Source organism: Empidonax traillii, unplaced genomic scaffold (assembly GCF_003031625.1).
Source record: "Empidonax traillii isolate 1590-97213 ecotype Southwest subspecies unplaced genomic scaffold, ASM303162v1 scaffold29:size1973556, whole genome shotgun sequence".
Classification (NCBI taxonomy): domain Eukaryota; kingdom Metazoa; phylum Chordata; class Aves; order Passeriformes; family Tyrannidae; genus Empidonax; species Empidonax traillii.
Window position 1 is genome coordinate 369,285 of NW_020955222.1, and position 27,634 is coordinate 396,918.

At 38.1% G+C, this 27,634-nt stretch overlaps 1 protein-coding gene across 2 annotated transcripts in view; it reads left to right on the forward strand.

The window, feature by feature from the left end:
• ARL15 (ADP ribosylation factor like GTPase 15) overlaps positions 1–27,634 on the forward strand; it is a 220,290-nt gene that overhangs the window by 11,457 nt on the left and 181,199 nt on the right. The window contains exons 2-3 of one of the 2 annotated variants that reach the window (XM_027910343.1): positions 377–465; positions 1,071–1,127. In XM_027910343.1, coding sequence (XP_027766144.1) covers positions 1,074–1,127 — 54 coding nt within the window. In that variant the 5' untranslated portion in view covers positions 377–465; positions 1,071–1,073. The remainder of the gene's footprint in view (positions 1–376; positions 466–1,070; positions 1,128–27,634) is intronic. The other variant, XM_027910348.1, reaches the window with a different exon arrangement.

Genomic DNA, 27,634 nt, shown 5'->3' on the forward strand with positions numbered 1-27,634 from the left:
TTTTTTTTTTTTGGAGGGGGAGAAGTTAAAAAGCAGAGACTGAAAAAAAATGTCTTGACTGATACTGTTTAAAGTCTGTAGCATCCAGCACTTTATCTTAAATATCTCTAGATGATGTGTGAACTTGTTAAACAAATAGTAAAAATGTTCCACTTGATTGCTTTAAGTTTTGCCTACAGTGACTTCTCAAATATCTTATTGAAAGTAATTCCTCAATTACTCTTCTGAATAAATCATTGTAAACCTGGTTTATTGTATGTGATCATAGAGCAAAAATAGCAATGTGTAGTAGTTTTTATTTTGGTGTTGGAGAGTTGCATTTGTTTCCTGGCTTCTTTATGCTAATTAAAGAAGATTTTTTAATCTGTTTCATCAGAAATTCATAGCCCATCCTCAGCCTCTGGGTGACTGCAGAAGACATAGAATTGTGTCATCACAACAGATTGGAAGTTGAGCGAGTTGAGGGTAAAAACTTTTCATATGATTATTCACAGCTTTAAGAACAGATGAAATAAAACATTCAAGAGAGTTCTATTTTGAACATGACAATATCAGAGAACTAAAAAAGTAAGACTTCAGAAATGTGGGAACATTAAATTATATGCATTATTTTGTATATAGAGGAAGAAAGTTTCAGTGATGGTATAGAGAGAGAACTGTAACATTTAAACACAGGTTCTCTTTACAGTCTACTAAGAAGCCGAAAAGCACTCCATTAAAATGTCTCTTGTAGGTTGTTTTTAAACCAGAGTAGATAAAAATAAATGAGACTGAAAGCTTACATGCAAATTGTTAATGTGTTCAGGCATTTTGGGGATCATTAGGTAGTTTGTGGCCTATAATGAAATACTGAACCAGTGAGTTATAATGGTGTTGGCAGCTGCTTCTGTAGGAAAAGGTGCTAAGTATCTGCATAATTTGAATTTATATGACATTTTGCTTGAGTTGTTTAATACAACCTTGAAGAAGAATGATAAGGTGTTTCCTTCAGGGGAGAGGGGAGAGATGGGAAGAAAAGTAATTCTTAATAAATAGCATTCTTGGTAATGTCTTTATTTTAATTCCTTTAGACTATGTCTGAATGTATCCAGCTCTCATTTGCTGTTTGTAGAATTGGCATTTACACGGTAAGGCAATGTTTTAACTATTTTGTTGTTAGTGTTAATGCCATTTGAGTGAAAAAAATTTGCTTAAGGTTTTTAGGATTGGAATTAAGTAATGCAGATAGCAAAAGGTATTTGTCATACTAGTTTCTGTAAAGAAACTATGTTTTTGTTCTGTCAAAGATTTAGTAATACCAGAACAAAAAAGTATTCTCCACTTTAGTGAAAAAGGTAAGGAAAAATTCAACCAACATCTTAAGGTATAAGAAAATTTAGAATTCATATGCATCAGTTGCTGAGAATTCTTGCCTAATGTAATCACTGAAGGGTTTGTGTACATTTGCTGTTAAATATCTATGATTTTTGAGTAATGTCATATATTAAAACTTGTTAGCTAAATGTGCATATTGCAAGCTTTGTCTGAAGAGCCTTAATATATTCCAAATGTGGTTAAGTTAAACTTCTCAAACCTTATATAAAGAAATGAGGTTTACTTTAAGCATATGTCCCAAATATGCTAATTTTTTTTCTGTTCCCAGTTGCTCCGATTAATGATGAGAACAGTTAGATGAGTGAGGTGTTTCATAGAAACATAGAAGAGTGTGTTGCACAGATCATGCTTTATGTCCTGGAGCTTTTGGAGCATGAGTGCTGCTCCTTATGTTAATACTTTTCAGGATGAAGCCTGGCACATACCACTTCATGTTTGATTAGAATGTACAGTCAGAAGTGTAGGTGAGTTTTGAACAGAAGTGATGAGCGCTATATGCCATCAGTAAGCCTTACTGGAGAACAAAATCACAAAGCTTAACATTTATTTTCCTTCATTAGAATTTGGTTGCCAGTGGTGCTTAATATCTGCTTGAGGTTTTTTTCCCATGACATGTACCTGGGTTCCATTTTCAACATTTGAAAGTCTAGTTTCTAAATGGTAAAAAATAACAGATTTGGGCAATATGGACAAAATACTCATGGAGGAAAGTGCTACTTGCAAACACAAAGGCATATATGCTGTGGTATTTAAATTTCTTAGGAAGATTTCCTTTCTAAAAATTCCTATGCAATAAGGGAAATTTAAATGAAGGGTTGGAGAGGGCTACAGTATGAGGTTTTCATGGCTGCAAGGTACACAAACTGTCTGCCAACTCTTTAGAAGACTATAGTAAGCTATTCAAGTTAATTTCAGGAAATGTCCAAGTATAAATGTGTATGTATTGCAGATCTGGGTGTATGAAGGTACAATGTACAGCAAAATACATACTCTGACAATAATTGGTTCTGTATTAGTTTAAAAGAGGTTAAGTTGTCTATATACTGCGGTGCAAAGCTAAGTGGTGGTTAGTAGCTGCAGTAAGTTATGGTATCTCACTGTGAACTTTTGGGCAGCAAAATATTTAATTTCATCAAATGTTTTAAACTGAAAAATAGAAAGGACTACTTTCACATATGAAAATGCTGAGAGAAACTGATTTCATTGACTGCTGGTACTTAAAGAAGGACAGTAAGGAGGATGATGAGTAGGCTTCCAGAGCATCCATAGATACGCTGTTATGGCCACAGTTACAGAGGCAGTACATGGGTCCCATGAAAAGTCCATTTGAATGCTAAATAGTTCCTTTAGGAAAGTGTTAGGTGCAGAGAATACTTGCTTATATAAGAATACCTGTCGTTGGAAAGGTGAGTTTCAGATGATGTCATTGGGAAGTGGGCTCGGACAGCTTTGATATCAGAGAAAACAGAGAGGCCTGCTGAAGTGAGCTATGCAGAAATGCAGCATGATAGTTCCTGCCTATGTTCCATGCCCCGCTCATGCTTGTGACTCTGCTGGATTTGCTGCTCAGGTATGTGAGCAGTCTGCAGCTAACAAGTATTGTGCTCCATACTGATGTCAAGAAGCGAGACACAAGACTCCATTTCATATTTCCCTTTTAATTAGTTCCTTGTGTGCTTTCTGCTGCATGCTGTTTTGCAGACTTAATAGATTTTCTTTTTACTAGTTGATTGGTTTTTGTGCAAAATAGAAGGAGTCTCCCAGATTCCAGTCCTTAGCAGCACCGTGTTTTCAATTTTACTGTATTACTTGGCCACTTCCTGTTCTGCATGTCCTCATTGTACAGTGCTGCAACTATCTTACAAAGGCTCTTAGTCCTTTGGACTACAGACATCTACACTGCTAGTCTGTTATCAAGCTGCTTATCAGTAACACTCTCAAGAACCCATTACTTCAACTGTACTGTACCATTAAATAGGCTTCCTGTTTTTATGGCATGTACAGATTATGGGATGGAGGAAGAGTTTATGTAGTGGCAAAAGAGCCTGTGATGCCTTCGACTACCATAACTAAGAGGACAAAACTTTGTTGTCTTGAGATAGGAAAAACATACATCTTTGCAAGAGTACAGAAGGAGATACAATGACTATTTTGAGGGAATAAACCAGATGGGGTTACTTTGAAGTGCATACCCTTGAGGGGTGATAGAAGAAAAGCCAAGGTGGTTAATATAAAAACTGTATAGATATATGTAAGGATCTGAAACTCACAGATGTGTATCCTAAAAGGAAAACATTATCACAAACTCAAATGAAAACTTTTGGGATTAAGAAATCACCCAACCAATGAAAATAAACTTAATTTCCTGTGTGTTTTACGCAGCTGGTAGCTTCTGGGTATGACAAAGTGACACAGTGTAGCAGCATTGTATCAATGTTGACATTTTCTTTCTTAAAAGGATGAATAATCAATATTTTGGTGTCGGTAACCTCTTGCCTTGAATTTACACAATGAGATGTGGAAATAAATGGTGCATTTTTACAGCTGTACTTTCTGTAGTTTATATATGGTAAGTATAGTAAATGATGCAAATGTGCTTTTAGTTTTCTGGTTTACATTGGACTGACTTACATTTGCCTTTGTTTATAATGATAAATTGATGTTGAAATGGTTTGACTGGAAACAACTGTTGTGCTGAGGAATTTGTCTGACGTTAGAACAAAACAGAAATAACATTTACTTGTTATGATGAAGTCGTGGAGGGGAAGCTTTTAAGAGAAGAGAAACCAAGGCAGTAACTAAAGCCATCCATTGAATAGGAGGTAATCATAGGAGTATGTTTGGAAAGGCTCTGGAGCCAGCCTGTGACTGACAGTATGGAAAGCTTCCTGTGAGATTCTTCCTGCTTCCCCTCCCTGACATGGTTTCCCATTGGAAAATGTTAAGTTAAAGTAATAACAGAACTCATATAGCATATCCTGTCTGCTCCTCCCTTTCCCATGTCGTGTCCTTGACATGAGCAGCAAAACAAAGGCACAAAAGTGCAGCAGGAAAAAATCCTTTTATGTGCTACCCTCTGGGAAATGTGTATAATTCCATTCGCAGCCACTGCTGATATTCTGCTGGTAGACTGTTGGAAAGGTGTAAATGCTTTTAACTTCCACCCTTAAGGAAAAGGTGTTTGCTGTCACCGGAGTCTTGACTGTGACTTCACAGGGTGGGACTGTGCCCACTTTGTTGTTGCAAATCTGTAGTCAAGCTGTTTGAACTGCTGGCATTTGCAGTGCTACCAACCAAAACAGGAGAAAGAGAAGGCGGCTGTTCTGATGCATGTGTTGCTCTGTGCATGTGAATGTTACGTATAGTGTACTGTACTCACACTACTGAGCAGCTTCTCCCTATGGCCAGAGCTCATGTAATCTGTGCAGAGGGCTCAGCAGCTTGGTCCAACCGATGCTGCTGTGACAGTACTGCTTCTCTGAGCTACTAACTGATGTACACTGTATTTACAGCTCTGTGAGAACCTCTGACAACTAGTAATTGATTTAACTGGAACAAGTATAGTTTGCCAAACCAACTAGCTAACTTTTGCAGAATGTCTGTGTGACAAACTTGCAGGTTGGAATAGAGCTTTGTCCAGGACTAGGGACTTGATGAATAGGGTTTGTGTTCCTTCTGGTTTGTCTCTGCTGTCAATGGCCCCTTCCTGCTCTAGAAAACAGCAGTGTTGCTCCACAGACCATTTGCTTAAGGGAGGGTGAGAGGAAAAGCCCAGATCCTCATTACAAAAAGTCACCAGTGTTTTCTGTCAGACAAGTTGCTATTCAATTTGCATTTATCAAAGCTATGTTGTCAGTTATCCCGTACAAAAGCGCTGTTTTGCGTCTTTCCTTTGGAGGTCAGGATTCCTAATCCTCAATCCTGCTGTCTTTCCAGAAAACTGTTGTGTAATGTCATGACAAAATGTCGTGTTTTGCCCTCAGTGGCCGTTCCACATGAAAGATTAACTACTCTTTTTAGTTTCAAGTGATGCAGCAGGTGATGGCATACATATGGAATTTTTCTGGTGGCCTCTGCTGAGCATTCTCTTTTTTTGTGCAGTTTGCGAAGTAGCTTCTTTAATTATAAAAAAATTAATTTTAAATTAATAATAGGTTTAAAATGCAAGTTGCAAGTACATTGCAAAGAAAAGATATTAAAAAAATCTGACTATCTCCTATGAAAAATATGACCTCTTTGAAATGTGAACTACCCTGCGACTGTGGACTTGGAAAGGTAGCAGGGAGGCATGTTGAATTAGTGGCAAGTGTACAAATCTAGTAGCTAGCCATGTAATTTTAATTACAGAGAGGATGAAAAGACTATAAATGGCCCTCTAGTGAAAGTAATTTTTTTTTTTTTCACATTGTGTATCTAGAGACTATGTCCAGCAATAAGTCTTGCAAAAAAGCAAGTTAATGTACAAGGATCCCTGACTCTGACTGGTCAAGTCAATGTTGTGATGAAAGATTGCGCCCTGTGATTATGCTAAAAACTGCATATGCTGCTGTCTGCGGGAATGCAGTCACATCCTCTATCTTGTACCATTGTATAAATAAGAATATAACAGTTGACTTGCAAGTGGAAATAGCAAGCAGCAGTAATATATACCACTCATAGTATTTTGCATGCAGTTGTATTTTTTTTTATTGTTCTGGTTTATGCCACACTCTTCCCAAAAGTAGTGTTGCTTTTGAGTATGAATTGTAAATTGTTTCTTATTGGTCTGTATTTGCCTTGAACAGAAGCTGGAAAATCACAGAGCATTAGAAATTATATTTCTTGCAGAATAATTGTTTTTCACAAGATTTCATATTACAGCAGAAGTGGGAAAAGTTTGTTCTGCAGGTCTTAAACATGTTTTGATGCTGTGAACTCAAAAGTTGTCTGTTTTCCTTAGACTGATAGAAGATTGCTTTTTCCTGTGAACATACTTGCACTGTATCCTGAGGACATTGGTGATATGTTTCTATTATGATTACTGCTGTAAATAGTTCAATGTTGTTTTCAGAAGACATCCTGCATTTGTTCAAGACTAGGTATGTTCTAAGGGAAGAAATCATACAAGTGGATAGTAGATGAAAAATAAATAAATTAAGGAAGTGCATCAAATGCCCCAAAATTTCATTTGTTATGAATTAGCTTTTTTGGGGAAAAGACACTTCTAATTCTCTCTGTTACTATGTGTCTGGCATTGGCATTTTTAATTTTTCTTCTCACCTTAAAGTTGAAAATGTTTGCTTAGTTGTTGAAGTTAGTTTGCTGAGTATCTTTCTGCTGCAGCTTTTTTATAGTCTTCTGTCTTCAAAGTAGTTTGAGATTGTGTTCATGTGTAATTAAAGCAATAAATGCTTTTGGAAAGGCTGATCTGCAGCATCCTTTAGATACTTTTAAAGTAAATAGGGCATTTAGATCAGCTTTCTACTGCAATGCTTGTATTTTGATCAGTTTGATTATATTGCACACAAGTCATAAAACTATTTATATTCCATCGTATGCAGACCTTTGAGTTGCACTCTTGTTGGCAAGGATTTATATAGTACAAAACTGTATTGAATTTTTATTGGGTTTATATTGCTGGGTATTATGTTGTTTATGTTGTTTAAGAGTAGAAAACAACAGTGTTTAATAGATGCCATAATTTCATACTGTGGTTACACTGGTCTGAACATGTGTGAATATACATACATAAATTTCAGAAGGTAGCTTTAAAGTACCTAGGTGTTGTTGGTATCTCAAATGCTGTTCTGGGCAATAGACTTCTAGGAATTGGTCAAGATAAGAGAAGTAATGTCAAGGAAAGCATAGGCATAGGCTACATACAGCTATCACATGGTATTGTAATCAAGACTTTAAAATTCTGTTTCTGGTATTGTCGCAATTGCCTATGTGAGTGTAGGCAAGCTTCTGATACCTCCACTTGCAGCAGTGTTTATACTCAGGCTTCCCAAAGTTGCAACTTCAATTTCTTAGCTGTATTTAATATTACCAGTTAAAGTACCAGACTTGCCTTGTTTCACTCAACCCTTCTGATGTCCTCGTGAAGACTTCTAGTTATTGACATCAAGATTTGTGTTTCATATGCTTTTACCTTGCTCTTTATAAGAGTTCCGTGTTGTTTTTTTCTCTGCTTGAGTTTATTGACTGTGAAAGAGAATGAAGAGAGGATCACAAGAGCAGCTTGGGTCATGTTGTGGGATGTTAGAGGGAAGTAACTCTTTGTTTTAATGGTTCTAAAATGCTTTTCATTGTGACATCTCACTTGACTTTGAAAGAGGATGACTCCAAAAAGGATCAAGTGTAGAAATAGATGCCTTGACATACCAGATTTAAAAACAATGGCTGCAGCAGCATGAGAGACCCAAATACTGGACCTCCACCTTGCAGGAAAGAATAATATAGGGGTCATGAAAGGTAGTTCTGAATCCAAATAACCCATGAATAAAATGGCTTGTATAAAAAAATAAAAAGTGTGTTAAAAAAAAAGGGGAAACACAAATAAAAAAACCCAACCAAATACCTAAAAAACAGCTGTTGGGCAATGAACTGTGCTGAGCTGATGAAAATATGGGGCCCTAGGACTACTGAGTAATGAGCAAGAAAACCACAATAAAAGAAACTGAGGTTTTAGATGTGTGTTGTGCTGAACCTGTAATGTAACATTAATTCATCTTTCATAAGCTATCACCCTGCAATAAGAATTTTGCCTATGGTAAATCAGACTCAGATGGAGAATATGAATAAAGCTCTTAGTAAGTACAAAATCTGAATGTATTTGGAAATGTCGCTGAAACTCTTCCTCATGATAGTTTTTATTATTCTATCTTCTTGTATTCCCGAATCTCACAATAGCGGCTCAACTTTCAAACTTCCTGGTGAGACACAAGCTATTTTGTTTTTCAGCAGAGTAAACTGACACGTAAAATGCAGACAATTTACTGATATTCCACAGCAAGTTCTAGACAAGACCTTGTGGTTCTGAATCACAGTGCCTTGGGCAATTAGTGTCCAGGCATTTCAGTACTTGCATTAACTTTCTGCTCTTTTTACTGTTGAAATTAGAACATAAGTAGAAAAAAATCTGTTGATTGCAAATTTGCTTGTGAATTTTAGCATGGAATTAAGAAGAGAAGCCTGTTTTGTGGCTTCTTTTGTGGGAGTTAGGGATTTTCCCTTTTAAAATTCTGTAGTGCTCTTTGCTGAGGAAGGAAGATTTTAATTTGCTCAAGTTCTTGAATATTACTGCAAGGAATGCCATTGATTTCATGTTGTCACTACTTTGTCCTCTTTCTGGCCCCTTTCAAGCTTTCTTTACAAGGCTTCTTTAGGTGAGATAGATGAGCCAGGTAAGCTGACATCTTTTTTTCTCCTAGCTTCCGGTTCTAATGAAATAACCTTTTTATCCCATGGTTTGATACAGTGTGTGACCAGGGTTCAGGATGTTCTATTTTTGATTCCCTGTTCTCTAATTGCTAGAATATTTTTGTTAAAAAAGCCACTTGTGTTATATTTCAGCATGTGTATTTCCTGTTTACTCTAAAAAGTGTTGCAAGGAAGACCTTCTTAAGAAGAAAAAGGTGGAGGACTGAAAAGAGGGACTGTGTAGCAAATGTGGTGCCAAACCTTTTATTTATGTATAGAAGTTATAAATTTTGACTACTGTATACTCAGTATGTTGAACTATCGCAGGTCTTTGTATTGCAGTTTAGGCACTAGACATAGCTGTACTCTTTAGCTCTTAAACTGACTTAAGTAGATTTCTGGTGGCTTTGTCTGTGTTTTGTACTGAAAACAGACTGCTTACTTGAAGAGTAGGCTTTGAGTCTTGGTGGAGCTTTGCAAGAGTTATTTGGGATATCAAAGAAGGTCCTCCTGTGAAGGTTTTTTTCAATAGCTGTTCTGGGTTTTCCAAGGTTGAAATGCCTCCTTTTTTTTAAAAGAAGAGCATAACTGAGAAAAGTGCTTTATAAACAGATGAATTAATGGATTTGTGTTGCTGATGCAGGGCTTCTTGGCACAGATTCATGAAGTATAGGAGGCCTCAGGAACGGGAAGTCTCCCTTGATGCACAAATATCTCTGCTTTTGATGTTCACATTATAAAATCATAACAAATAGAGCTGAAATGAGAGTCATCTAATTAGTTCCTGACTCAAAAGTAGGATGAACTATGACCAAACCAGTTCTGACCAGACTGCTTCTTTTAAAAAACCCATCAGATTCCATAAACTCCTCTGGCAAACACTTCCTGAGTTCAAGTAGCTCTATTTTGTACTCACTGTTTTTTCTAAGATATAGATTAAATCTCCTGATAATCTCTTTTGGTTCAGTTTAAGCTCTTTAGGGCTAGGTTAAATGGGTCTTTGATCAACCTGGTCTAGCAGAAGGTATCCCTGCCCATGGCAGGAGGGTGGGAATTAGATCATCTTACTGTTCCCTTCCAACTGGAACCATTCTATGATTCCTTGTCTTATAGACAGCAAGAAGGGAAAAGGTCTGTTCCTGTGTTGTTTGAAAATTGCATGTAATGTGGTTTTTCAGCTTTCTGTAAATTCGCAGGTGGGTCATTCTGTACAGAACCCCAAAGTTATACCCAGAGTGAGGAGTTCGTATTTATGTGGCACATTACACATAACATTTGTGTGGCTCTTTTGCCTTACTTACTTCAATAAAAACAGCAGTCAGAAGTTGCTTATTATTTTGCTACTGGACATACTAAATTGCTTGATGAGGATCACTTGCTAGTTAGGCACTCTCTGTCAAGCATACCTGGAAAGACTTTTAGAAGACATGTTTTCCCAGTGTTAGCACTTGATTTTATTTGACAGCAGAAATAATGTAAAAATACCTGGTTGTTCTTGGAATAGTGAGTAAAACCACAAAGCAGATTCCATGTTTTTTCTTTCCCCTCTTCTTTTCTGTCTTAAAGGGATGTAGCAGTTGTGACTCATCACCTCTTCTGAAGCAGTTGGGAAGATTTTTACAGTGACAATAGTGAATCAGGGAACATCACAGAGCAGATCATGCTGATTGCTGTCATGTGGCACTTTGAGGACCAGGGATCAGGCCCAGCCAGCATGGGCTTATGAAAGGCAGATCTTGCTTGACCAGCGTGATCTCTTTCTATGACAAGATGATGCACTTAGCAGATCAGAGGGTGTGGATGCTATCTATCTGTACTTTAGTAAAGCCTTTGAAATGGTTTCCTACAGCATTCTCCTGGAGAAACTGGCTGCTCATGGCTTGGACAGGAGCACTCTTTGCTGGATAAAAACTGTTAGGATAGCTGGGCCCAGAGAGTAGTGGTGAATGGAGTTGCATTCAGTTGGCAACCAGTCACCAGTGGGGTTCTCAGGGTTCAGTACTGGGGCCAGTCCTGTTTAATATCTTTATTAATGGTCTGGACAAGGCAATTGAGTCAGTTTACAGGTGACAGCAGAGTAGGTGGGAGTGTCAATCTGCTGGAGGGTAGGAAGGCTCTGCAGAAGGATCTGGGCAGGCTGGATTGATGGTCTGAGGCCAGTGCTATGAGGTTCAACAAGGTGAAGTGCTGAGTCCTGCCTACTAGTTACTGCCACAGTAACTACAGGCTATGGGAACAGTGGCTGAAAGCTGCCTGGTAGAACTGCTTGACAACAGCTAAACATGAGCCAGCAGTGTGCCCAGGTGGCCAGGAAGGCCAATTTCATCCTGGCCTGTATCAGCAATAGTTTGGCCAGCAGGATTAGGGCAGTGATTGTCTCCCTGCACTGGGCACTGGTGAGGCCAGAATTCGTATCCTCTGTCTAATTCTGAGCCCCTCACTACAAGAAAGACATTAAGGTGCTGGAACATGTCCAGAGAAGGGCATCAGAGCTGGGAAAGGTTCTGGAGCACAGAGCACAAGTCCTCTTAGGAGAGGCTGAGGGAGCTGGAGTTATTTAGCTTGGAGAAAAGGAGGCTCAGCAGTGACCTTATTGTTCTCCACAACTTCCTAAAAGGAGGTTGTAGTCAGGTGGGGGTCAGGCTCTTCTCCTGTGACAAGTAGTGTGATAAGAAGAAATGGCCTCAAGGCTGTGCTGGGGAGGTTAGATAGGATTTTAAGAAAATTTGTTCATGGAAAGGATGGTCAAGCTTTGGAACAGCTCAGGGAAGTGGTTGGTTCACCATCCCTGGGGGTATTTAAAAGGCTTGGTACTGCTGGGTTACTGCTTTGACTTAATGATCTTTTCCAACCTAAATGGTTTTATGATTGAGGTTCTTTCCTCTGAAAAGTAGTAAACTTTGAACAAAAAAAAGCATTGCAAATGCTTCCGTCATGGGATAGTAGTTGGATTACAGGGAATATGAATTGCTATGAAATTAAACTTCAGACCTTAACTGGTTGTATACCATAGATTCAAAGAAAGGCTTGGGTTGGAAGGAACATTAAAGATGATCTAGTTCCAGCCCTCCTGCCATGGAGAGGGGCACCTTCTGCTAGAACAGGTTGCTCAAAGACGTGAACACTTCCAGTTCCAGAGGTGGGTATCCACAGCTTCTCTGGGCAACTTGTTCAATTCTCACCACCCTAAAAGTAAAAAATTTCTTCCTAACATGTCACCTAAATCTCTGCTCTTTTAGTTTAAAGCCATTGCTCCTTGTCACTCTCCATTTAAAAATTTTATTTATTTTTATTTATTTTATTTGTTATCTATTTTAATTTTATTTATTATTGAGTTTCATTTTTTGTATTATGGTAGACCAAATAACTTCAGTGTAGCTGTTAACTATGATCTTTTACAGAGAGAACTCGTTCTGTTTCTGAATTAATACTTGAGAAGTTGCTGAAACCTGGAAATGTGTTAATAAGGTTGAGTCAGGATATGTGATTTTTATGAAAAGTAATGTTCTTTCTTTTTTACAGCTAAAATTTGAACAAACTGTAAGTTTGCTTCACATTCTGATTCCAGACTGGCTGTTGGAACCAGGGCTCTTGTCAGCTGATTCGGAACTGTCCATCTTGCTGGATTTATTGTCTAATAGTTCTTATTCCCTGTGTGGTTAAGCTCTGGAGAAGAAGCAAGACCTGTAGGGCTTTTGGTGAGAGTAAGTTTTGGTTGCTTCAATTAGAAAGAGTCAGATTAGTTCACTTGTTATGCATAAGCATTAATGCATAACTATGGTGAGTAAACTGTAAATCTAAGTGATTGATGTTTGTTCTGATGTTTATTGCTTCATATAAATTGAATTGATTGATTTGTCCCCTCATGGCCTTTAAAGGAGTAAGCAAAGTACAGATTTCAAATCAAATAAGGTGTCGATTTCTCTACTTATTATTTGCAAGTTTCTGTTTAAACTAATCTGTGTTTTAGAAAGTTCCTGTTCTGTCACACATTTGCTTTGAAGTTTATCTAAAACACATTTGTTTAAGTGGTTTTTCATAGCTTTTTGAAATCCACCTTCCAGCTGAAAAAAAAAAGTAATGTGTTTATATTAGTTTAATAACATAATTTCTAATAATTTCTCTATCTTGTTCATGTTTTTTTTTTGTGTAATAAATGGAGTATGTCTATCATGAAATTTCAAATGCCTTCAGTAACTGTGGACTGTGCACCAAGAAACATATCACCATCAGAATGCAAAACAATATTGTGAAAACATGAATATTTCCAAGAGAGAGATTTTTCTTGAAGAACAAGTATCTGCATATTTTGGAGCATAAGTTGAGTTAGATCATCCTCAAAATTCCAAAGTATGCTTGCCTTCAGCTTTCAGTAACAATGTGTTCTTCTCTAATAAAATCAGGGGTGGCAGTGACAAAGTTTTTTGATAAACTATTGAGTTAGATAAGTAAGTAATTAAATTGAGTATCCTGAAACAGATAGCTCTGGGATACTAATAAGTGAAGCCTCTTTTTGTTGATCTCGTTGGGAGCTGTAAAGTTGATGTCATGTGCAGGTTCTGACTGGGATAGGAAAATGTTCAGCTGCACATTATGAGTATATGCAAGTATAAGTACTTTTGGAATGAAAAATATAGCATTGATTTTTAGAGATCATGCTCCAGATATTACTTGATCTTTAGGCAGTTCTTACTATCTTTCATAACTTAATGTTATGTTAGCGTAACATTAGATTATGAAATTATCAGTTTTTCTCTTAAGTTGTAGTTTAATGATATGGTCATATCAATCACCTGCATTTGAGTGAAAAGTTTAAAAATCTCTTAGAATTTTAGCAATGTTTTATGGAGGAGACTTTCTTGATTTACCCCACCAATTTTGGATTGTGAGCTGATGGGGCAAATAGCAGTACTCACCAAACTGTGTGATTTTCAGTGCTGTCCCTATCAAAATGGCAAAGCTGAACTATGGCACATCAGTCTAGTTCAGTATGCTTAGGAGACAAGAGACTGCAGTTGGTTTTAAGCTCTCTTGACTTTGAAATACTTGTATGCAGTCTGTCCAGCAGTGGTCTAGAGGGTAAAGGGGCTGCGCTGTCACCTCAGAGACCCGGGTTCGATTCCCAGTCGGGGCCCCTCCCCGGGCAGATGGAGCTCGCTAGCCCTGTAAGGCAATCCATCTACGTCCTGAGGACCTCGCTGCCACCGTCCAAGGTCGCTTGGCCCCGGCAGATGAACCTCAGGATTAAAGGGTGGGCTCAGTTCCGCGCACACTGTGTCTCACCTAAAAAATCCAATGCGCAGGCTGGAAGGTGTAAAGACCTTCCCCAGTTCTTCGTTCACGAAGACTGGCCATTACATTACCATTATGTGGTGGAATTAGTATTTGACCTCTCTATTTTGCAGTGAAGTTAATTTCCTTGTTTAAAGTAGATCCCAGCAAAAAAAACGTAAGTGGATTGAAGTTCAAGAGCAAGGAGAAGATGCAGCAAGTTTTTAGCGAGAAGTAAAAAATACTTTTCTTTTTTAATTACATGGTGGAAGAGTGGAATGAATGCTCAAATAGGAAAAAAACAAACCAGAAAAATGAAAACCACAGGAATGAAAACTAATTTTCAAACAGTACATTTCTGTTGGCGTGTTTTTTGAGCAACATTTGCAAATAATTTGGGTTTGGGCTAGTTCCTATTCTGTAAAATTAAAACAGAAATAGATTGTATTGTTACCTATTATTATAATATTTGATTTTGGATGGCATATTTATTTAAAATAAAGCCCAAGTATACAAGTTAGCTGGTTTTCTATAGAGCCACATAGACAATTTAATTTTAGCAGTTGGCTGTATACAGTTTCTCTCTTAGAAGTACTGCTGTAATTGTGAAAGAAAACAGTATATTTGTAGAACTCAGCATCATACACATTTTTTTTTCTCAAAAACCTGAAAGCAGAATACTTTCAGAATGGTGATTTAATAATACGAAATACATTTTACAGTGATTATGACACTGAGAATTTAAAGGAACATTCTATGTATTAATGAAGCGGAGAGCATTTCCCTTGCAATCCTGTCAATGTATGTTTAGGACTTAACAGTTGTGATTCAATATTTTTGAAGGTTGATTTGGCTTGGTATGTTTTTTTTTTGGAATTAGTAAGTTTTTTCCCTCCCCTCTGCCCTGACAGATAAGGCTTGTTTTGGTCTTCTTTTACGGAAGTATTATATGAGTTGCGTTTCAAATTGTGTTTCTTGTGGTGAGATGTGGGATTATTCTAGTGTATGACATTCTACTTGATCAGCCAATAATGGTAATAAAAGAAAAAAAGCTGTTATATATGGGTCCAGAGATGTCCTATACTAGTTTATATCTGATGAGTCTCTGTACCTTCTGTGTTGTAAAAAAAGCGGAAGGTGAGGAGCACCTGAGTGTAAGCTGTAACTCCTTGAGACAGTGTGTCACATCAGGTAGGCAAATGTCCGAAGTGTAAGCAAACATCAATTTTCTTATATATATATATATATATAAAACACATCAATTAATTATAGCAGCACCACGTTTCACTGTGTGATGCTGCTGTAATTAAGCCAGGAAAGGGTCTTTAGGCTGTCTCTATGCCCAGTTCTATCTCCTTTAAAGTTTATGAGTCTTGGGAACACAGAGAAAGTTGTAGAAAAACAGAGGTGTTGCTGGATAAACAGCCTTCTCTGGCAAAACTTGGTTTTGGCTCAGTTAAATATTTTGATCAGGTTACACAGATCTATAAACAATAACATGACTTTTTTTTTTCTGTAGTTCGATATCCCCCTTATATTTATTTGTTTAAAGCTTGAAGCCAACTGCTTCATGAGGAAGTGGTAAGGATGACTTTATTTTTGCTGGGGAAATCCAGGTTGAAGGTTCTGAGTTGCCACACAGTGTGAATTGGAGGATATAAGTACAGGATCCCTCCCTCTTTTAGCAGAAGCCTTTTTAAAGCTTTACACAAAGGGGTGTACAAAACATGAACTGAACTTTTTTTCCTAAATGGCTAAACAGGATGTAGTTATAAATAATAATTCAATGCAAACTTATTTTGATGGAGCTTTCTCAGACACAGCTTCTTGTATGTTGAAAAATGTAATTTCCTTTTAGAAATAGTTCTTTTATTAGTTTCTGGACAATGCTTAAGAAGAATTCATAACATCAAAAAAGATTTTTAAAAATTCTTGTTCTGAGTTTTTGTTGTTTCTTAATGTTAACAGTAATTTTCTTTTTTGTTCTTAATCAAAAATTAAGATTTTTCTTAACTCTTTTTGCCAAATATTCATGATTGAGCAATAGGGTGATCAGGTACTAGGATAGAGACTTCTGGTACATACCGTGTTAGTAAGACAAATGTGTAGATTCTATATTTTTAGAGCATTCCTTTTCTGCAGGTGAATACAAGTTTAATGAACATTGCCCTCAAAAAGTGCCTGCCCGTCTATTGTAACAAATACCACTTTATCACTTTAAACCCTCTTATTTTTATTTGTCTAAATGTGGCTGCTCGGTAGCTTGTCTATGGTTTGTTCCATGTAGTCAAATCCCTCTGCTGACATGCACGTTCCACATAGCATCGGGGACATTTTTTGTGAACCTACCATAGACAGAGATTTAGCAGACAGGCAGTAGCAGAATGTGAAACCGCTTCTAGTTCTAGCAGTGTGTTTGACTGTTTAATCTTCATCTTGGACATACTTGAGGGCAAATCATGGTTGATGTAACCTGAAGAAAATAGTAAAACCTAAGATTGGCTATGATAGGGGAGTTGGGAAATACCTTGGTATGAAGGCAGGAAAGTAATGCTTGTCAATCTTGTTGACATTTCATTACATTTTGTTTAGACAGGCTGATTTAGAATCATTGGGATGTCTTCAGATTTGAAACATAGTAGGAATGAATTTAGATTTGGTTGATTTTTTTGATTGGTTGAGTTTTCTGGCAGCATAGTTTGTATTAAGTTGCTTCTTACTTTGAGTAGTGTTGCCACACAACAGACTTTGTATCTGTTAATATATTTGTATTCTCCTATAAGCTTTATATTATCTTATTCTGTAAGGTTAATTAGTTTTAATCTGAAATGTTTATTTTTCCTCCCATTTGCCTTTTCTAGTTAAATTTGAGATAATTCTTACGTCAGTACTACCCTTCACTAACCGTATAGGTTTACTAATTTCCTGTATAATTCTTGCTTTCATTGACCATCTTGTCTCAGCAGAAGTGGTTTTTCCCTCTAGTCAGGACTAGTTTATAACACCTACCTCTTTCATATGAGTATATGAATTGTTGATGGGAACCAGGATCACCTTTTCTGCTAGTGCTGGTAAGGACTTTGTGCTTTGCCTGCTATACTTGTTTCACTTGATGCTAGGGATTTTTGTATTTAATTTTGCATTTCTGTGGCTCAGCTTCTGGTTCACTCAGTCACTTCCTTTGATGACATATTATTTTAACCTTCTACTTCTTGAACTGTATTTAAATGGAAGGTCTCTTGTGAGAATCAAGCTAAATTGTTTTGTCTGTGAATCAAAATCATTCTACAGTACTGCTCCTCTATTGTGTATATACAGGAGATTTTTGGATGGATTCTATGAAGTTTCCTTCTGTTCTCTCCTCCCTCACTTTTTTTTAATTTCTCTTGATTTTTTTTTTTTTAATGATCCGCCTTTCAAGCCAATTGCTTGTCTAAACCTTGAAGAGTGAAGCTCTGTGTTCCATAAGCTACTGACTGCTAAAAGTTCTCTGTGACTAGTTATTAACTGTTGTGGCTTTTTTTTTCTAATACATTTTCTGGCTGGGAAGGAAATTATTCCTCAAAGACTTGTTTTGGTGTTGGCATGCTCAAAACATTGGCAATTTATCCTTTTTGTTTTCTGGAGATATGTTGGTTTTTTGACTTTGGAATTCTTGTTCTGACAATCTTTACTCTGCTGTGGGGAGCTGAGAGATGACTTGCAGTTCACAATGGGTGCAGGGGATAGGAGAACAGAACAAAGTCAGTCATCAGGATTGAGGTAGTCCATCTCTCTGTATGCTTAAATCCTTTTATGGATACTTGCTCTTGTGGAATATGGAAATTAGTGATTCAACCATCCTTTCTAGTCCTGTTCCCCTTGAACGTAGGAAGAGTCAGCACAGTGCTGAATCTTGCCTTTTCTAAAAGTGCTTTTTACCTTTTATGTCATTTGTGCTGAATACCTCTCATGTCTTTTTGAAGATTCTGTGAGTACTTTATCACAGCTTTTCAAATAAGCACTTCGGATCAGTTTCCTTCAATCTATGATAAAATCTTCCCTAAAATAAGGGCCATGGTTCTCAGAAGCTGATAACATGTATCCCCAGAGAAACTTTCCATGAATTCTGATAATGAATGTAGCTTTGTTTTTAAACAAACAAACACCACCACCCCCCAAAAAAAAACCAAAAAACAAAACAACAACAACAAAAAAAACCGCAAAAACCAACCAACAAACAAAAAACATAGAAAAAAAAAAGGAGGAAGACTTGGGGGGTGGATGGGGAGAAAACTTGTGTTTTAGCAGTTTATCTGGTAATCTGTGGGATTTGGGGAGCATGCATATTCTCATGCTGAGCAATTTGTTAGTTTTCTGGTAGCCTTTTCTGAAGCATGGGAAGGAATGTGGAGAATGGTGGACAGTGATCTCAACGTTCTTAGTTACTTGCATGCTCTCTGGTTCATATGGCTGGATTAGACTTGACTGGTAGATCTGAGATCAACAAGATGTTTTCTCTGAAGTCGGACTGGGAAGTGGTTTGCCTATGTGCAGCTAATTTTACCTACTCTGCACACGAAATGTGTGTTGATAGTAGCCTCATACTGTCAGTTGTTAGTTTGTGGCATTTGATCAATTCTCCTGGTGGCTAAAGTAATGTAACGTAATTGATGTTTCAAGGTCTGTTTTATAGTAATATTGAATAAAAACAATGGCATGCAGGTTAATGATTTGAACACTCTGGTGATAATTTCCATTCTTATTCAAAATTACATGTTTGTTTTTGTTTTGTTTTCTTTTTAAATTAGTATCAGAAGCAGTTCTGATGCTTGTTGTAAGCAAATTACTCACTTGAACACGATCCACTTTTCTACCTGAGTCCCAGTCATTATTTTGGCTAATGCTTATGCATTGCTAATTTGACTGTTTTATACCCCATTCTGTAAAACTGCAGTCTGCTTCAGTTGTGTTGCTGCTGACTGTGTGTGCTGCATGGCTGCTCACAAGAAACACATCCTACAGAGCTATTCCATTAAGATTGCATGCTCCTATACCGCATGGTTGTTGACTGAGGGCATGATGTGCTATGGTTGCTTATTAAAATTCAGAAGAGATTGCCACTTGGTGTGGTTTCATGTAAAATTACTGAGAAAAATCCTACTCAGTTAGAGAGAGAGTGAATATTAATCACTCAGTTCCTATGTGAGATATACTTGTGATTGCCCCTCTCCCTTCCAGAAGTGTGGGTTTGGATACTGGGAGACTATGGGTCCTCCTCTGTCCTTAGTTTTCAAGGGGACGTTGAGCTATTAAACATGAAGTTAGTTTATTTTTCCTAATGTTTCCAAGCCTTTTCCAGAAACTCATAGAAAACTTAAAAGAAGTAAAGACTACCTGTTTGCCTTGTACTTTTATTGGTCTTTCTCAAAAAACTTGCAAAATAGTCTTCTTCATTCCCCAGCACTGTCTAGCAAGAGCTTACATAATGAATGGCTATATATCTGAACTTTAGACGCTAGTAGTAGCTTCTTTCCTCCAGGTCAGGAGAGTGAGAAACAGCTGCAGTTCCTGAATGTAGTGTAGGTGTGAATGTTCATTCCCTTGTCCTGAAGAGGCTGAGCTATTACGGGTAGATGATTATTCCCTGGATAATGTAAGTGGTTTAGTAGCTGCTGTGAATTATGTATGGTTCAAATCTTGCTTGATACTATTAAATCTGTTGACTGGCAGACTCTGGGCATAAAAATTATTATCAAAATGGTATTTTGTCTTTAATTTAGTAAGATGCTAAATGAGGAGGTACATAGAAACTGAATGGACTGTGTCATAAGTTTATGGTATTAATATACTGTTTGAAAGCTGTAATTCACTACAGAGAGCAGGGTCTTGTAAATAACATTAAATTGAGTGTTACAGAAACATATTCTGACAGAGTCTTGGTATGTAAACCAATTTAATTGTAAATCAATGTACTTGTCTAAACTGTACATGATTTCCTAGATACCAGTTCAAAGGAGGAAGTTAATGAAACCCAGAAATGGGGTATGTTGCAATTTAAAAAAAAAAATAGATTAGCTGGGTTGCAAAGGAGAAGTCTGTACTCATTCAGCAATGAAATGCTTCATGTTTTAGTGAATTTGAAATAAATGAACCATTGCAGCATGAATGCATGTTGAATTAAATAGCTGCATGTGAAGACCAGAACTGAGGGGGTTTGTGTGTGTGACTGTGTAACTCAGCAAAATATTTAATGGATGTTAGCTTGACGGGCAAACTGAGAAGTGATAAAGCTATGACAATTAGTGAAGTATAGTGAAATTGTATTTGCCCTGAACAGCAATTCTTTTTAGAGAAGCCATTCAATCTCAGGTTTTCACTAGGTAATCTACAAACTATTTCAGAGTCCTATGCGTATATACTTCAACTCTTCAGCTCTCAGCAGCTACTGGCAGACATAGAATCCAAGAATCAGTTAGGTTAGAAGTCTGAGATCATTAAGTCCATTCTGTGACTGAACACCACCATGTCAAATACATCATGGTGCTGACATGTCCAGTCTTTTCTTAAACACCTCCAGAGATGGTGACTCCACACCTCCGTGGACAGCCTGTTTCAAAGCTTCAACCCTTTTTGTGAAGATATTTCTCCTACTGTTCACCCTGAATCTTCCCTACCACAGCTTGAGACTGTCCTCTTGTTCTGGAAGCTTATATAGAAATTTGTATTTCACTCTTCTTACTAAAACACAATCTGTAAATGTCTGTTCCTAAAACCAATCAGCTTTTGTGAAGTTTCAGTCTGTTTGTACTTACTTAGCCCTGTTTAGCATTTTCTATATTCTTCTGAAGGTTCTGTCCTAGGAAAGAATCTAGGATTAAAAAAAGTAAGTAATCTCGCATCCCCCTTGACAGATTTACCTATTAGTAAACTCAGCCTAATTTTAATATGTAATCAGCCGTCCCCTTCTGGTGATAGTCCAATGCTGAGGATATGTAAATTACTTTTACAGCAGTATCTCTGTAACTGGCAGACATGTGCAATGATCTGGTACTGATGGCAAAACCCTTCCCTGTCAGTGTGCTGGCATCTTCATTAACATCTAAAGCTATGGTCTTATGTACCTTTGATCTGCCTGGAATGGATGGAGAGAGGTGTGGCTGCCTGTCTTAGCAGATGAAGATAGTTTGAGTGCTCCTATATATATCTGCCTGAGTAAAAGGTCACCCAATTTAGCTGAAAGCATTGTCTTTGATAGTTTGTGTATTGTCTCTTTCCAGGGAAGCAAGCGAAGATTATTCACATATGTCATTAAATCTGACGTATGACTGACATTCTCTCTCAAAAGACCCACAGATCAAACTCTTCCAGACCATTCAAAACTCAAATATGCCCTTTTAGAAACAGGAGATTTAGAACTGTCTGGTCACAAAGCCATGCTATCACAATTGGGAAATTTAGAAGCAAGATAGTCCTGCCCACTTTGCTTTCTGTGTTCCATGTGTGTTTTGGTATAGTCTTTAATTACTTAACATTGCTTTGTTTTCCCTCTTCCTTTCCCCATAGGACCCATGAGTCATTCATTGCACAGGATGGGTGGTGGTAATTTAATTAGCTGCTGCTAACAATTGGGAGAAAAAACAGAATTAGGTGTTGTTGCCTCAAATTCTTTTCTGCTGTTTGTTCTGAAGGTAGAATTAGAACACAAAAATGGCCATATTGGTAAGTCCAAGTACATTGCTTGACCAGTGACGTGTTTTACAATAGCCATAAACAAATGCCTAGGGAGGAATAAGAATAGGAAAAGTGTATGTGCTACTGTTACCTGATACCTTACAAGTTTCCAACTTTTATAAGCCCAGGAGATTTTGGACTCAGTTGTGGCTTATGTTCTTTTACCGTTAGTAGATTTTCATCTCTAAATGTCCAGTTTCTTCATAAAGTCAGGAAGGAATCCACAGCTCCTTTTGCCAGTGAGCTTGTGGTTCCTCAGGTGAACTACAAGTTACATGATGAACTGTTCTTGAAGTTTTGAAGCTATGTCTGACAAGCTTGATTCAAAGCAGCCCAAGTCTAAACTCTGTAATAACTTACTATCCAGCTTCAGACTTATGCTCATTTTTTTTCTCCCAGAATTAATTTTTTTCTGAAATTCTTGTCCTCATAGAACATGCCGTCCTTTTCTTGTATGTATCCATCATGTGGAGTGTAGCAGTGACTAGTTCTTCTCTAAATCACACTCTGACGTCTCTTGTTGGGTATCTAAAATAGCATCTACCTTTGAAATGTGTAAATGTTCTAACAGAGCCACTCTGTGGCAGAAGCAGTGATAGAATTACATTTACCAAGCTGGCAATCTTCTGCTTGTAATAAGAAAAATCTCTCACCATGTTCAAGTTTCTTCAACAAATGATGTTGCAGAGTCTATAGATTTGTATGCTTGACTAAAGTTACTGTAATTTGCCCTGTGTGAGTTAAGGATTGTTGCACTGCCTTTGTATTCACTGTCCAAAGACTTAAACAGGACAAATCAAAATAATTGGCAGAGATGTTTCTTTATCACCTCAAATCTGAGGTTAGTGTTTATGACACCTGGTCCTGTGGCACCATCAAGCATAGTGTGGTGTGCAGAGAGTACAGCAAAGGCCAGAAATTCACAAATTGATCCAAATAATGACGTTGCCAAACTGCAGCAATGTGGTAGCAAATGATTTTTCAGTTTTATTCATTGTACTCACTTACTTTTCCCAGGATTTGTGTGCAAATGCTGTGTAAATGACTTCTGTTCTTGCATTTTGAACTACACATCTCTATTTTCTAAGAGAACAAAAAAAAAAAAAAAAAAAGCCATACAGAAAATAAAACAGAATGTGTAACAGGAAAGAGCGTGGAAAATTTCCATTGTCCCACTGCTTTACTGTAGAGGAAAAGCTGGACTTGGAAAGAGGTAGGTTATGCACATGGATTTTTATTCATATCCGGCGTAGAATTGGATTTGATCAGCATGTCCTGACATTGTGAAGGGAGGTCTTGCATTCCCCGACACCTGTGGGTAGTCAGCACATGCTGGGGTGTGCCCTAAAGGTCGTGTTACCCCAGCAAGTCAAGACGTTTCTGCTCTCTGCAATCTTGCAGCTACAGGACAGTGATAAATTAACTAAATGCAAGAATATATAATTGTCAGTAGATAATAAAATACAATAGACAATTGTCTGATCTACTACTGCTGTGATGCAGGAGGTAGGAGGCAGAGAGAGTAAGGGAAAGGGAATGGGTAGGAGAAAAAGAATGAAAATGGAAATTTCCTTCAACCAGTAGCCATCCTCTCATGCTTCTGTTCATCTTGGCATTTCCCCAGGTGGAATCTGAAAATATTTTTAGGATTTTTATTAACACTGTAGAGCATGTTAAGGCTTGTACTGTTCCAGTATTGCCATATTTAAAGCTGTTTTACCACATACACAGATGTAGGTCTTCCTTGGTCTATTTAGAGTACCTGAAATATTTAATGAAACTAGTGAAGAAAAACAGAGTAAGAGAAGAGGAAAATAAATCCATAGACCTAGAGAGTACTAGTAGTAGACTGATTTGGAGGAATGATCGTGTATGAATTTGTACACATCTTTCCTTGCCCCCCAGTTGCTTGCATATCGGGGACAATTTTGCTGTTGGTAAAAAGAACATTCTACAGGAGGAGGCTTTTAGGATCTTTTAATATGTGCCACATAGCCAACAGTACAAGAGTAAAAATAGGGAGCTGTGTACACTTTGTGCAACTATGGAATAAGACAGCCTTTCTGCTGGATTGTAACAGGATGACTTCTTGGAGTGTTTTTCATATATAGTTACTATTTCAGTTGAGCAGAATCATAAACTCATGTGTGCATAGAGTCTAAGTAAAGAATAGGAAGGTTAAATGCTAAATTTTATTTCTCATTTCCTTCCCTAGTTGTTCTCGTTTACCAGTAACATATTTTCTGCCAAGGGTGTGATGATATAGGTGATGTAGTATAGTGTGGATGGAGCTTAAGATGATGATTCACAAATGGGGCTGACTGGTTACTGTAGCTCTGCTTCTGAATGTTGGACACTGCAGAGTCTTGAGGTCAATAACCAGATGAGATGGTGATTGTTCCAAGCATTGGCAATCTGCATAAGGGTATCTAGTGTGGGTTATTAATATAACACCAAATTGTCAGAAACTAAACTGGCTGTGTGGGAGCCATTCCTCTTTGTGAGACTTCCTCAAATACTGTTGAAGATTTGTCTTCTATGGAAATGCCAGGTTGGGATTTTCGAAGTTATCCTTAGTGGTTGGTATTTATGCAGTCCCTTCCACTTGTTCTTCAAAATACAAGATTTCTGTAACTTATAGCCATCTTGGGAAATTACTGACTCTTTTTCACAACCCTTTATGTGACTGCTGTAGAGCACGCTTGTTAAGTGAGTGCACTTTCTCAAAGCCTTCCCTCCCTCCTATGGGGACTGGAGATTTAGCACCTCTTTCACATACCACTTCCAATTTGAAGAACCGTGTACATGCTACCAGGTTTTAATCAGTTCACTTAGACAAGAACCAAGTGCTCCACTACTGAAGTTCAGTAATCCCTGCCATGAGTGCTACAAGCAGCAGACGTTTTTAAAAGCAAATATCAGGCTTTTGCTAATTAGTTGGTGGGTTTGAGGAAACTCTATATTCTGTGTTGTTTTTTTAAGAATTGTGATGTACTCCTTGGTTCTGCATTGGGAATTTTGCTTGCTAACGGAGGGGCTCAGTTATCACTTTGCATGACATCAATACATCTGTTTCCTATTTTCTCTGATACAGGTGAATGCAGGTCTTCTTGTTAATACTCTGCTTGTGATAAGTTCTGGAACTAATTTTCCCCCCGAACATTTAGAAGAGTCAATTTAGGTTTAGATCAAAAAAATTTCCAAGTTTTTGATCAGTACTGATTTTCTTGAATTTGTGTTTTACACTAACTGCAGGTGGAGCAGCACTGACCTTTCGCACATGTGGCTTTGTTTTGCTTAAAGAGCCATGTAGTTCTCTTCATACTTCTGATGATCACATGTAATGGACAGTATAATGGTAGTTATGAAGGCCCATCCTGCCTGATCTCCAGAAGCATAGAAGTGAAAAGTGATACCATGCAGGCTTGTGGATCCAAATTAGTAGATTTTTCACTGTTCTACTTCTATCACAGTAGATTTGAAAAGGTCAAATCTGTATTATATTCTATAAGCTGTCAGCTTATAGAGTAGGTTTTCGTAGGAATCTGGTCAGCCATTAAATTAACAGGTAAGATTAATGTAATTGAAGAGTTAAAGAGCTTACTAGACTTTCAATTTTGTGTTGGAGTTTGACAGCATTGTAGACAGTGTCACACCACAGTTAAGAATGGAAAAGTTTTGGGATCTCTAGTCTGACTTCAAAGCAGAGTCAGCAAAGAGGTCAGACTGTATGTCTCAGTGCTTTCTGCAGTTTGTTTTTAAAACCTCCAAGAGCATGGACCACAACAGCACTTATGGGCAACCTGCACCACTGCTGCGCTGTTTCTGTAGGAGAAATGTTTCCCTTCATCTCCAATGTGAACTTTTCTTACAGCTTATGCCTGTGGCCACCATGACAGAGCCTGACTCTGCTTTGTCAGTGACCTGTCTGTAGGCAGGAGAGAGCTGCTCTAAGGGGCCCTGGGCATCCCTAGTGGGCCTCTGCTGGGCTCACACCGGTATGGCAATGTCCTGGGGTGGGCAGCCCAAACCAGAGGACTTCTGGGTCCCTCAGTTCAGGAAGGATATTGGGGTGCTGGAACAGGTCCAGAGAAGAGCAATGAGGCTGGTGAAGGGACACGAACACAAGTCATATGAGGAGAGGCTGAGGGAGCTGGGGTTGTTTAACCTGGAGAAGAGGAGGCTCAGAGGAGACCTCATCACTCTCTACAGCTCCCTGAAAGGAGGTTGTAGCCAGGTGGGGGTTGGTCTCTTCTCCCAGGCAACCAGCAGTAAGACAAGAGGGCATGGTCTTATGCTCTGCCAGGGGAGGTTTAGGTTGGATATTAGAAAGAAGTGCTTTACAGAGAGAGAGTTATTAGGCATTGGAATGGGCTGCCCAGAGAGGTGGTGGATTCACCATCCCTGGAGGTTTTTAAGATGAGGCTGGATGTGGCACTGAGTGCCATGATCTAGTAATCGCAGTGGAGTTGGATCAAGGGTTGGACTTGATGATCTTAGAGGTCCTTTCCAACCTGACTGATTCTGTGATTCTATGACTCAGTATCTTATTTTAGTGTAGTCTAAAATGTCTTGAATCAAGGGAAAATCACCACTTTCCTCCATTTTTGATTGTACCTGTGCTACTATAGTGATGTGTGCTGCTGCCTTTTGTTCCTCTTAGCTTCAGGGCCTTTTCTGTAGAACTCCTGCACAGGTGGGCCATGTCTAGCCTTCACTGCTGCCTGGGGCTGTGATTTGCAGGGCTTGGCATTTTTCCATGATGAACTGCGCATGGCCCCCTCTCTCCCCATCCTGTCTGCTTCTCTGCTTCCTCTCCCCTACTCAGGTCCCTCTGGATGGCAGCCCCGCTCTCCAGTGCTCTGGCTTTTTCCCCCTCTTTGATGCCATCTGCAAACTTGACAAGCATACCTGCTCCCATGTCACTGATGAAGGGCAGGTCACTGATTTGGCTTTGGTACTTTTCCACTTTGTTACTGCAGTCCAGAGGTTAACTGCTGCCTCTAAGTCAATCATCTAAACAGTTTTTATCCATTGTCTGCTTTTTCTCTTGTAAAAGCCTTGCTCTGTGACTTTTGTAGGGACAAAATTTAGACTGATGAGCCTGTAGCTCCCTGTACAGTTTTTCTGTGTGTTTTTTTTTCTTTTTTTTTTTTTTTTCTTTGAATATGGCATGACGTTGGCATTTTTGCCCTTGCTTGGGACCTCCCCTATCTTGGTCACCATTGAGATCAACCAGCACCATCTTTGGGTGCAGCCCTTCTCTGTGTTAACAGTCTCTCACATAACTGCTTTCTGTTCTCACGCACTGGAATTCTCCTTTTGAACAGTCTATGGGTGATCTTTTTGATGCAGTAGTGACAACAGCAGTTTTTCTGAACAGTAAAGGGATTAAGCGTCTTGAACATTTAGATTAGTAAAAGAAGCAAAGAGGCAAGTTTTCAATAAGGCCTTCTAAAATGTTGGTTTTGGTCTGTTTTCTGACTACTTATTCCATCAACATTGTTATACTCTTGAAAGAATATCCTTGAACATGACTAAGGTGTGTAGCTTATAGATTCATGCAGTACCTCATGATTGGGTTTAAGTAAGTGAAAAACTCAAGGCAATTACTGGATTTTTCAGACTTCTTTTACTGCATGGGAAGAAATGTTTAATTTAGTTCTTTGCTTCTTTGGTTTTCTTATACTGACAGGTAAGACTGGATAAGAATTTTTAGAAGATGTTAGTAAAACTTTCCCACTTTGGTTCTGTATTAACTGAGTGCAAAGTGCTTCCTCTGGTGTATGTAATATATAGGTTTATATGACTGTCTTGAATTTCCTGAACGTCAAACTGGGTTAAACTGAATTTCTGTAATTGACTTTAGGATTCC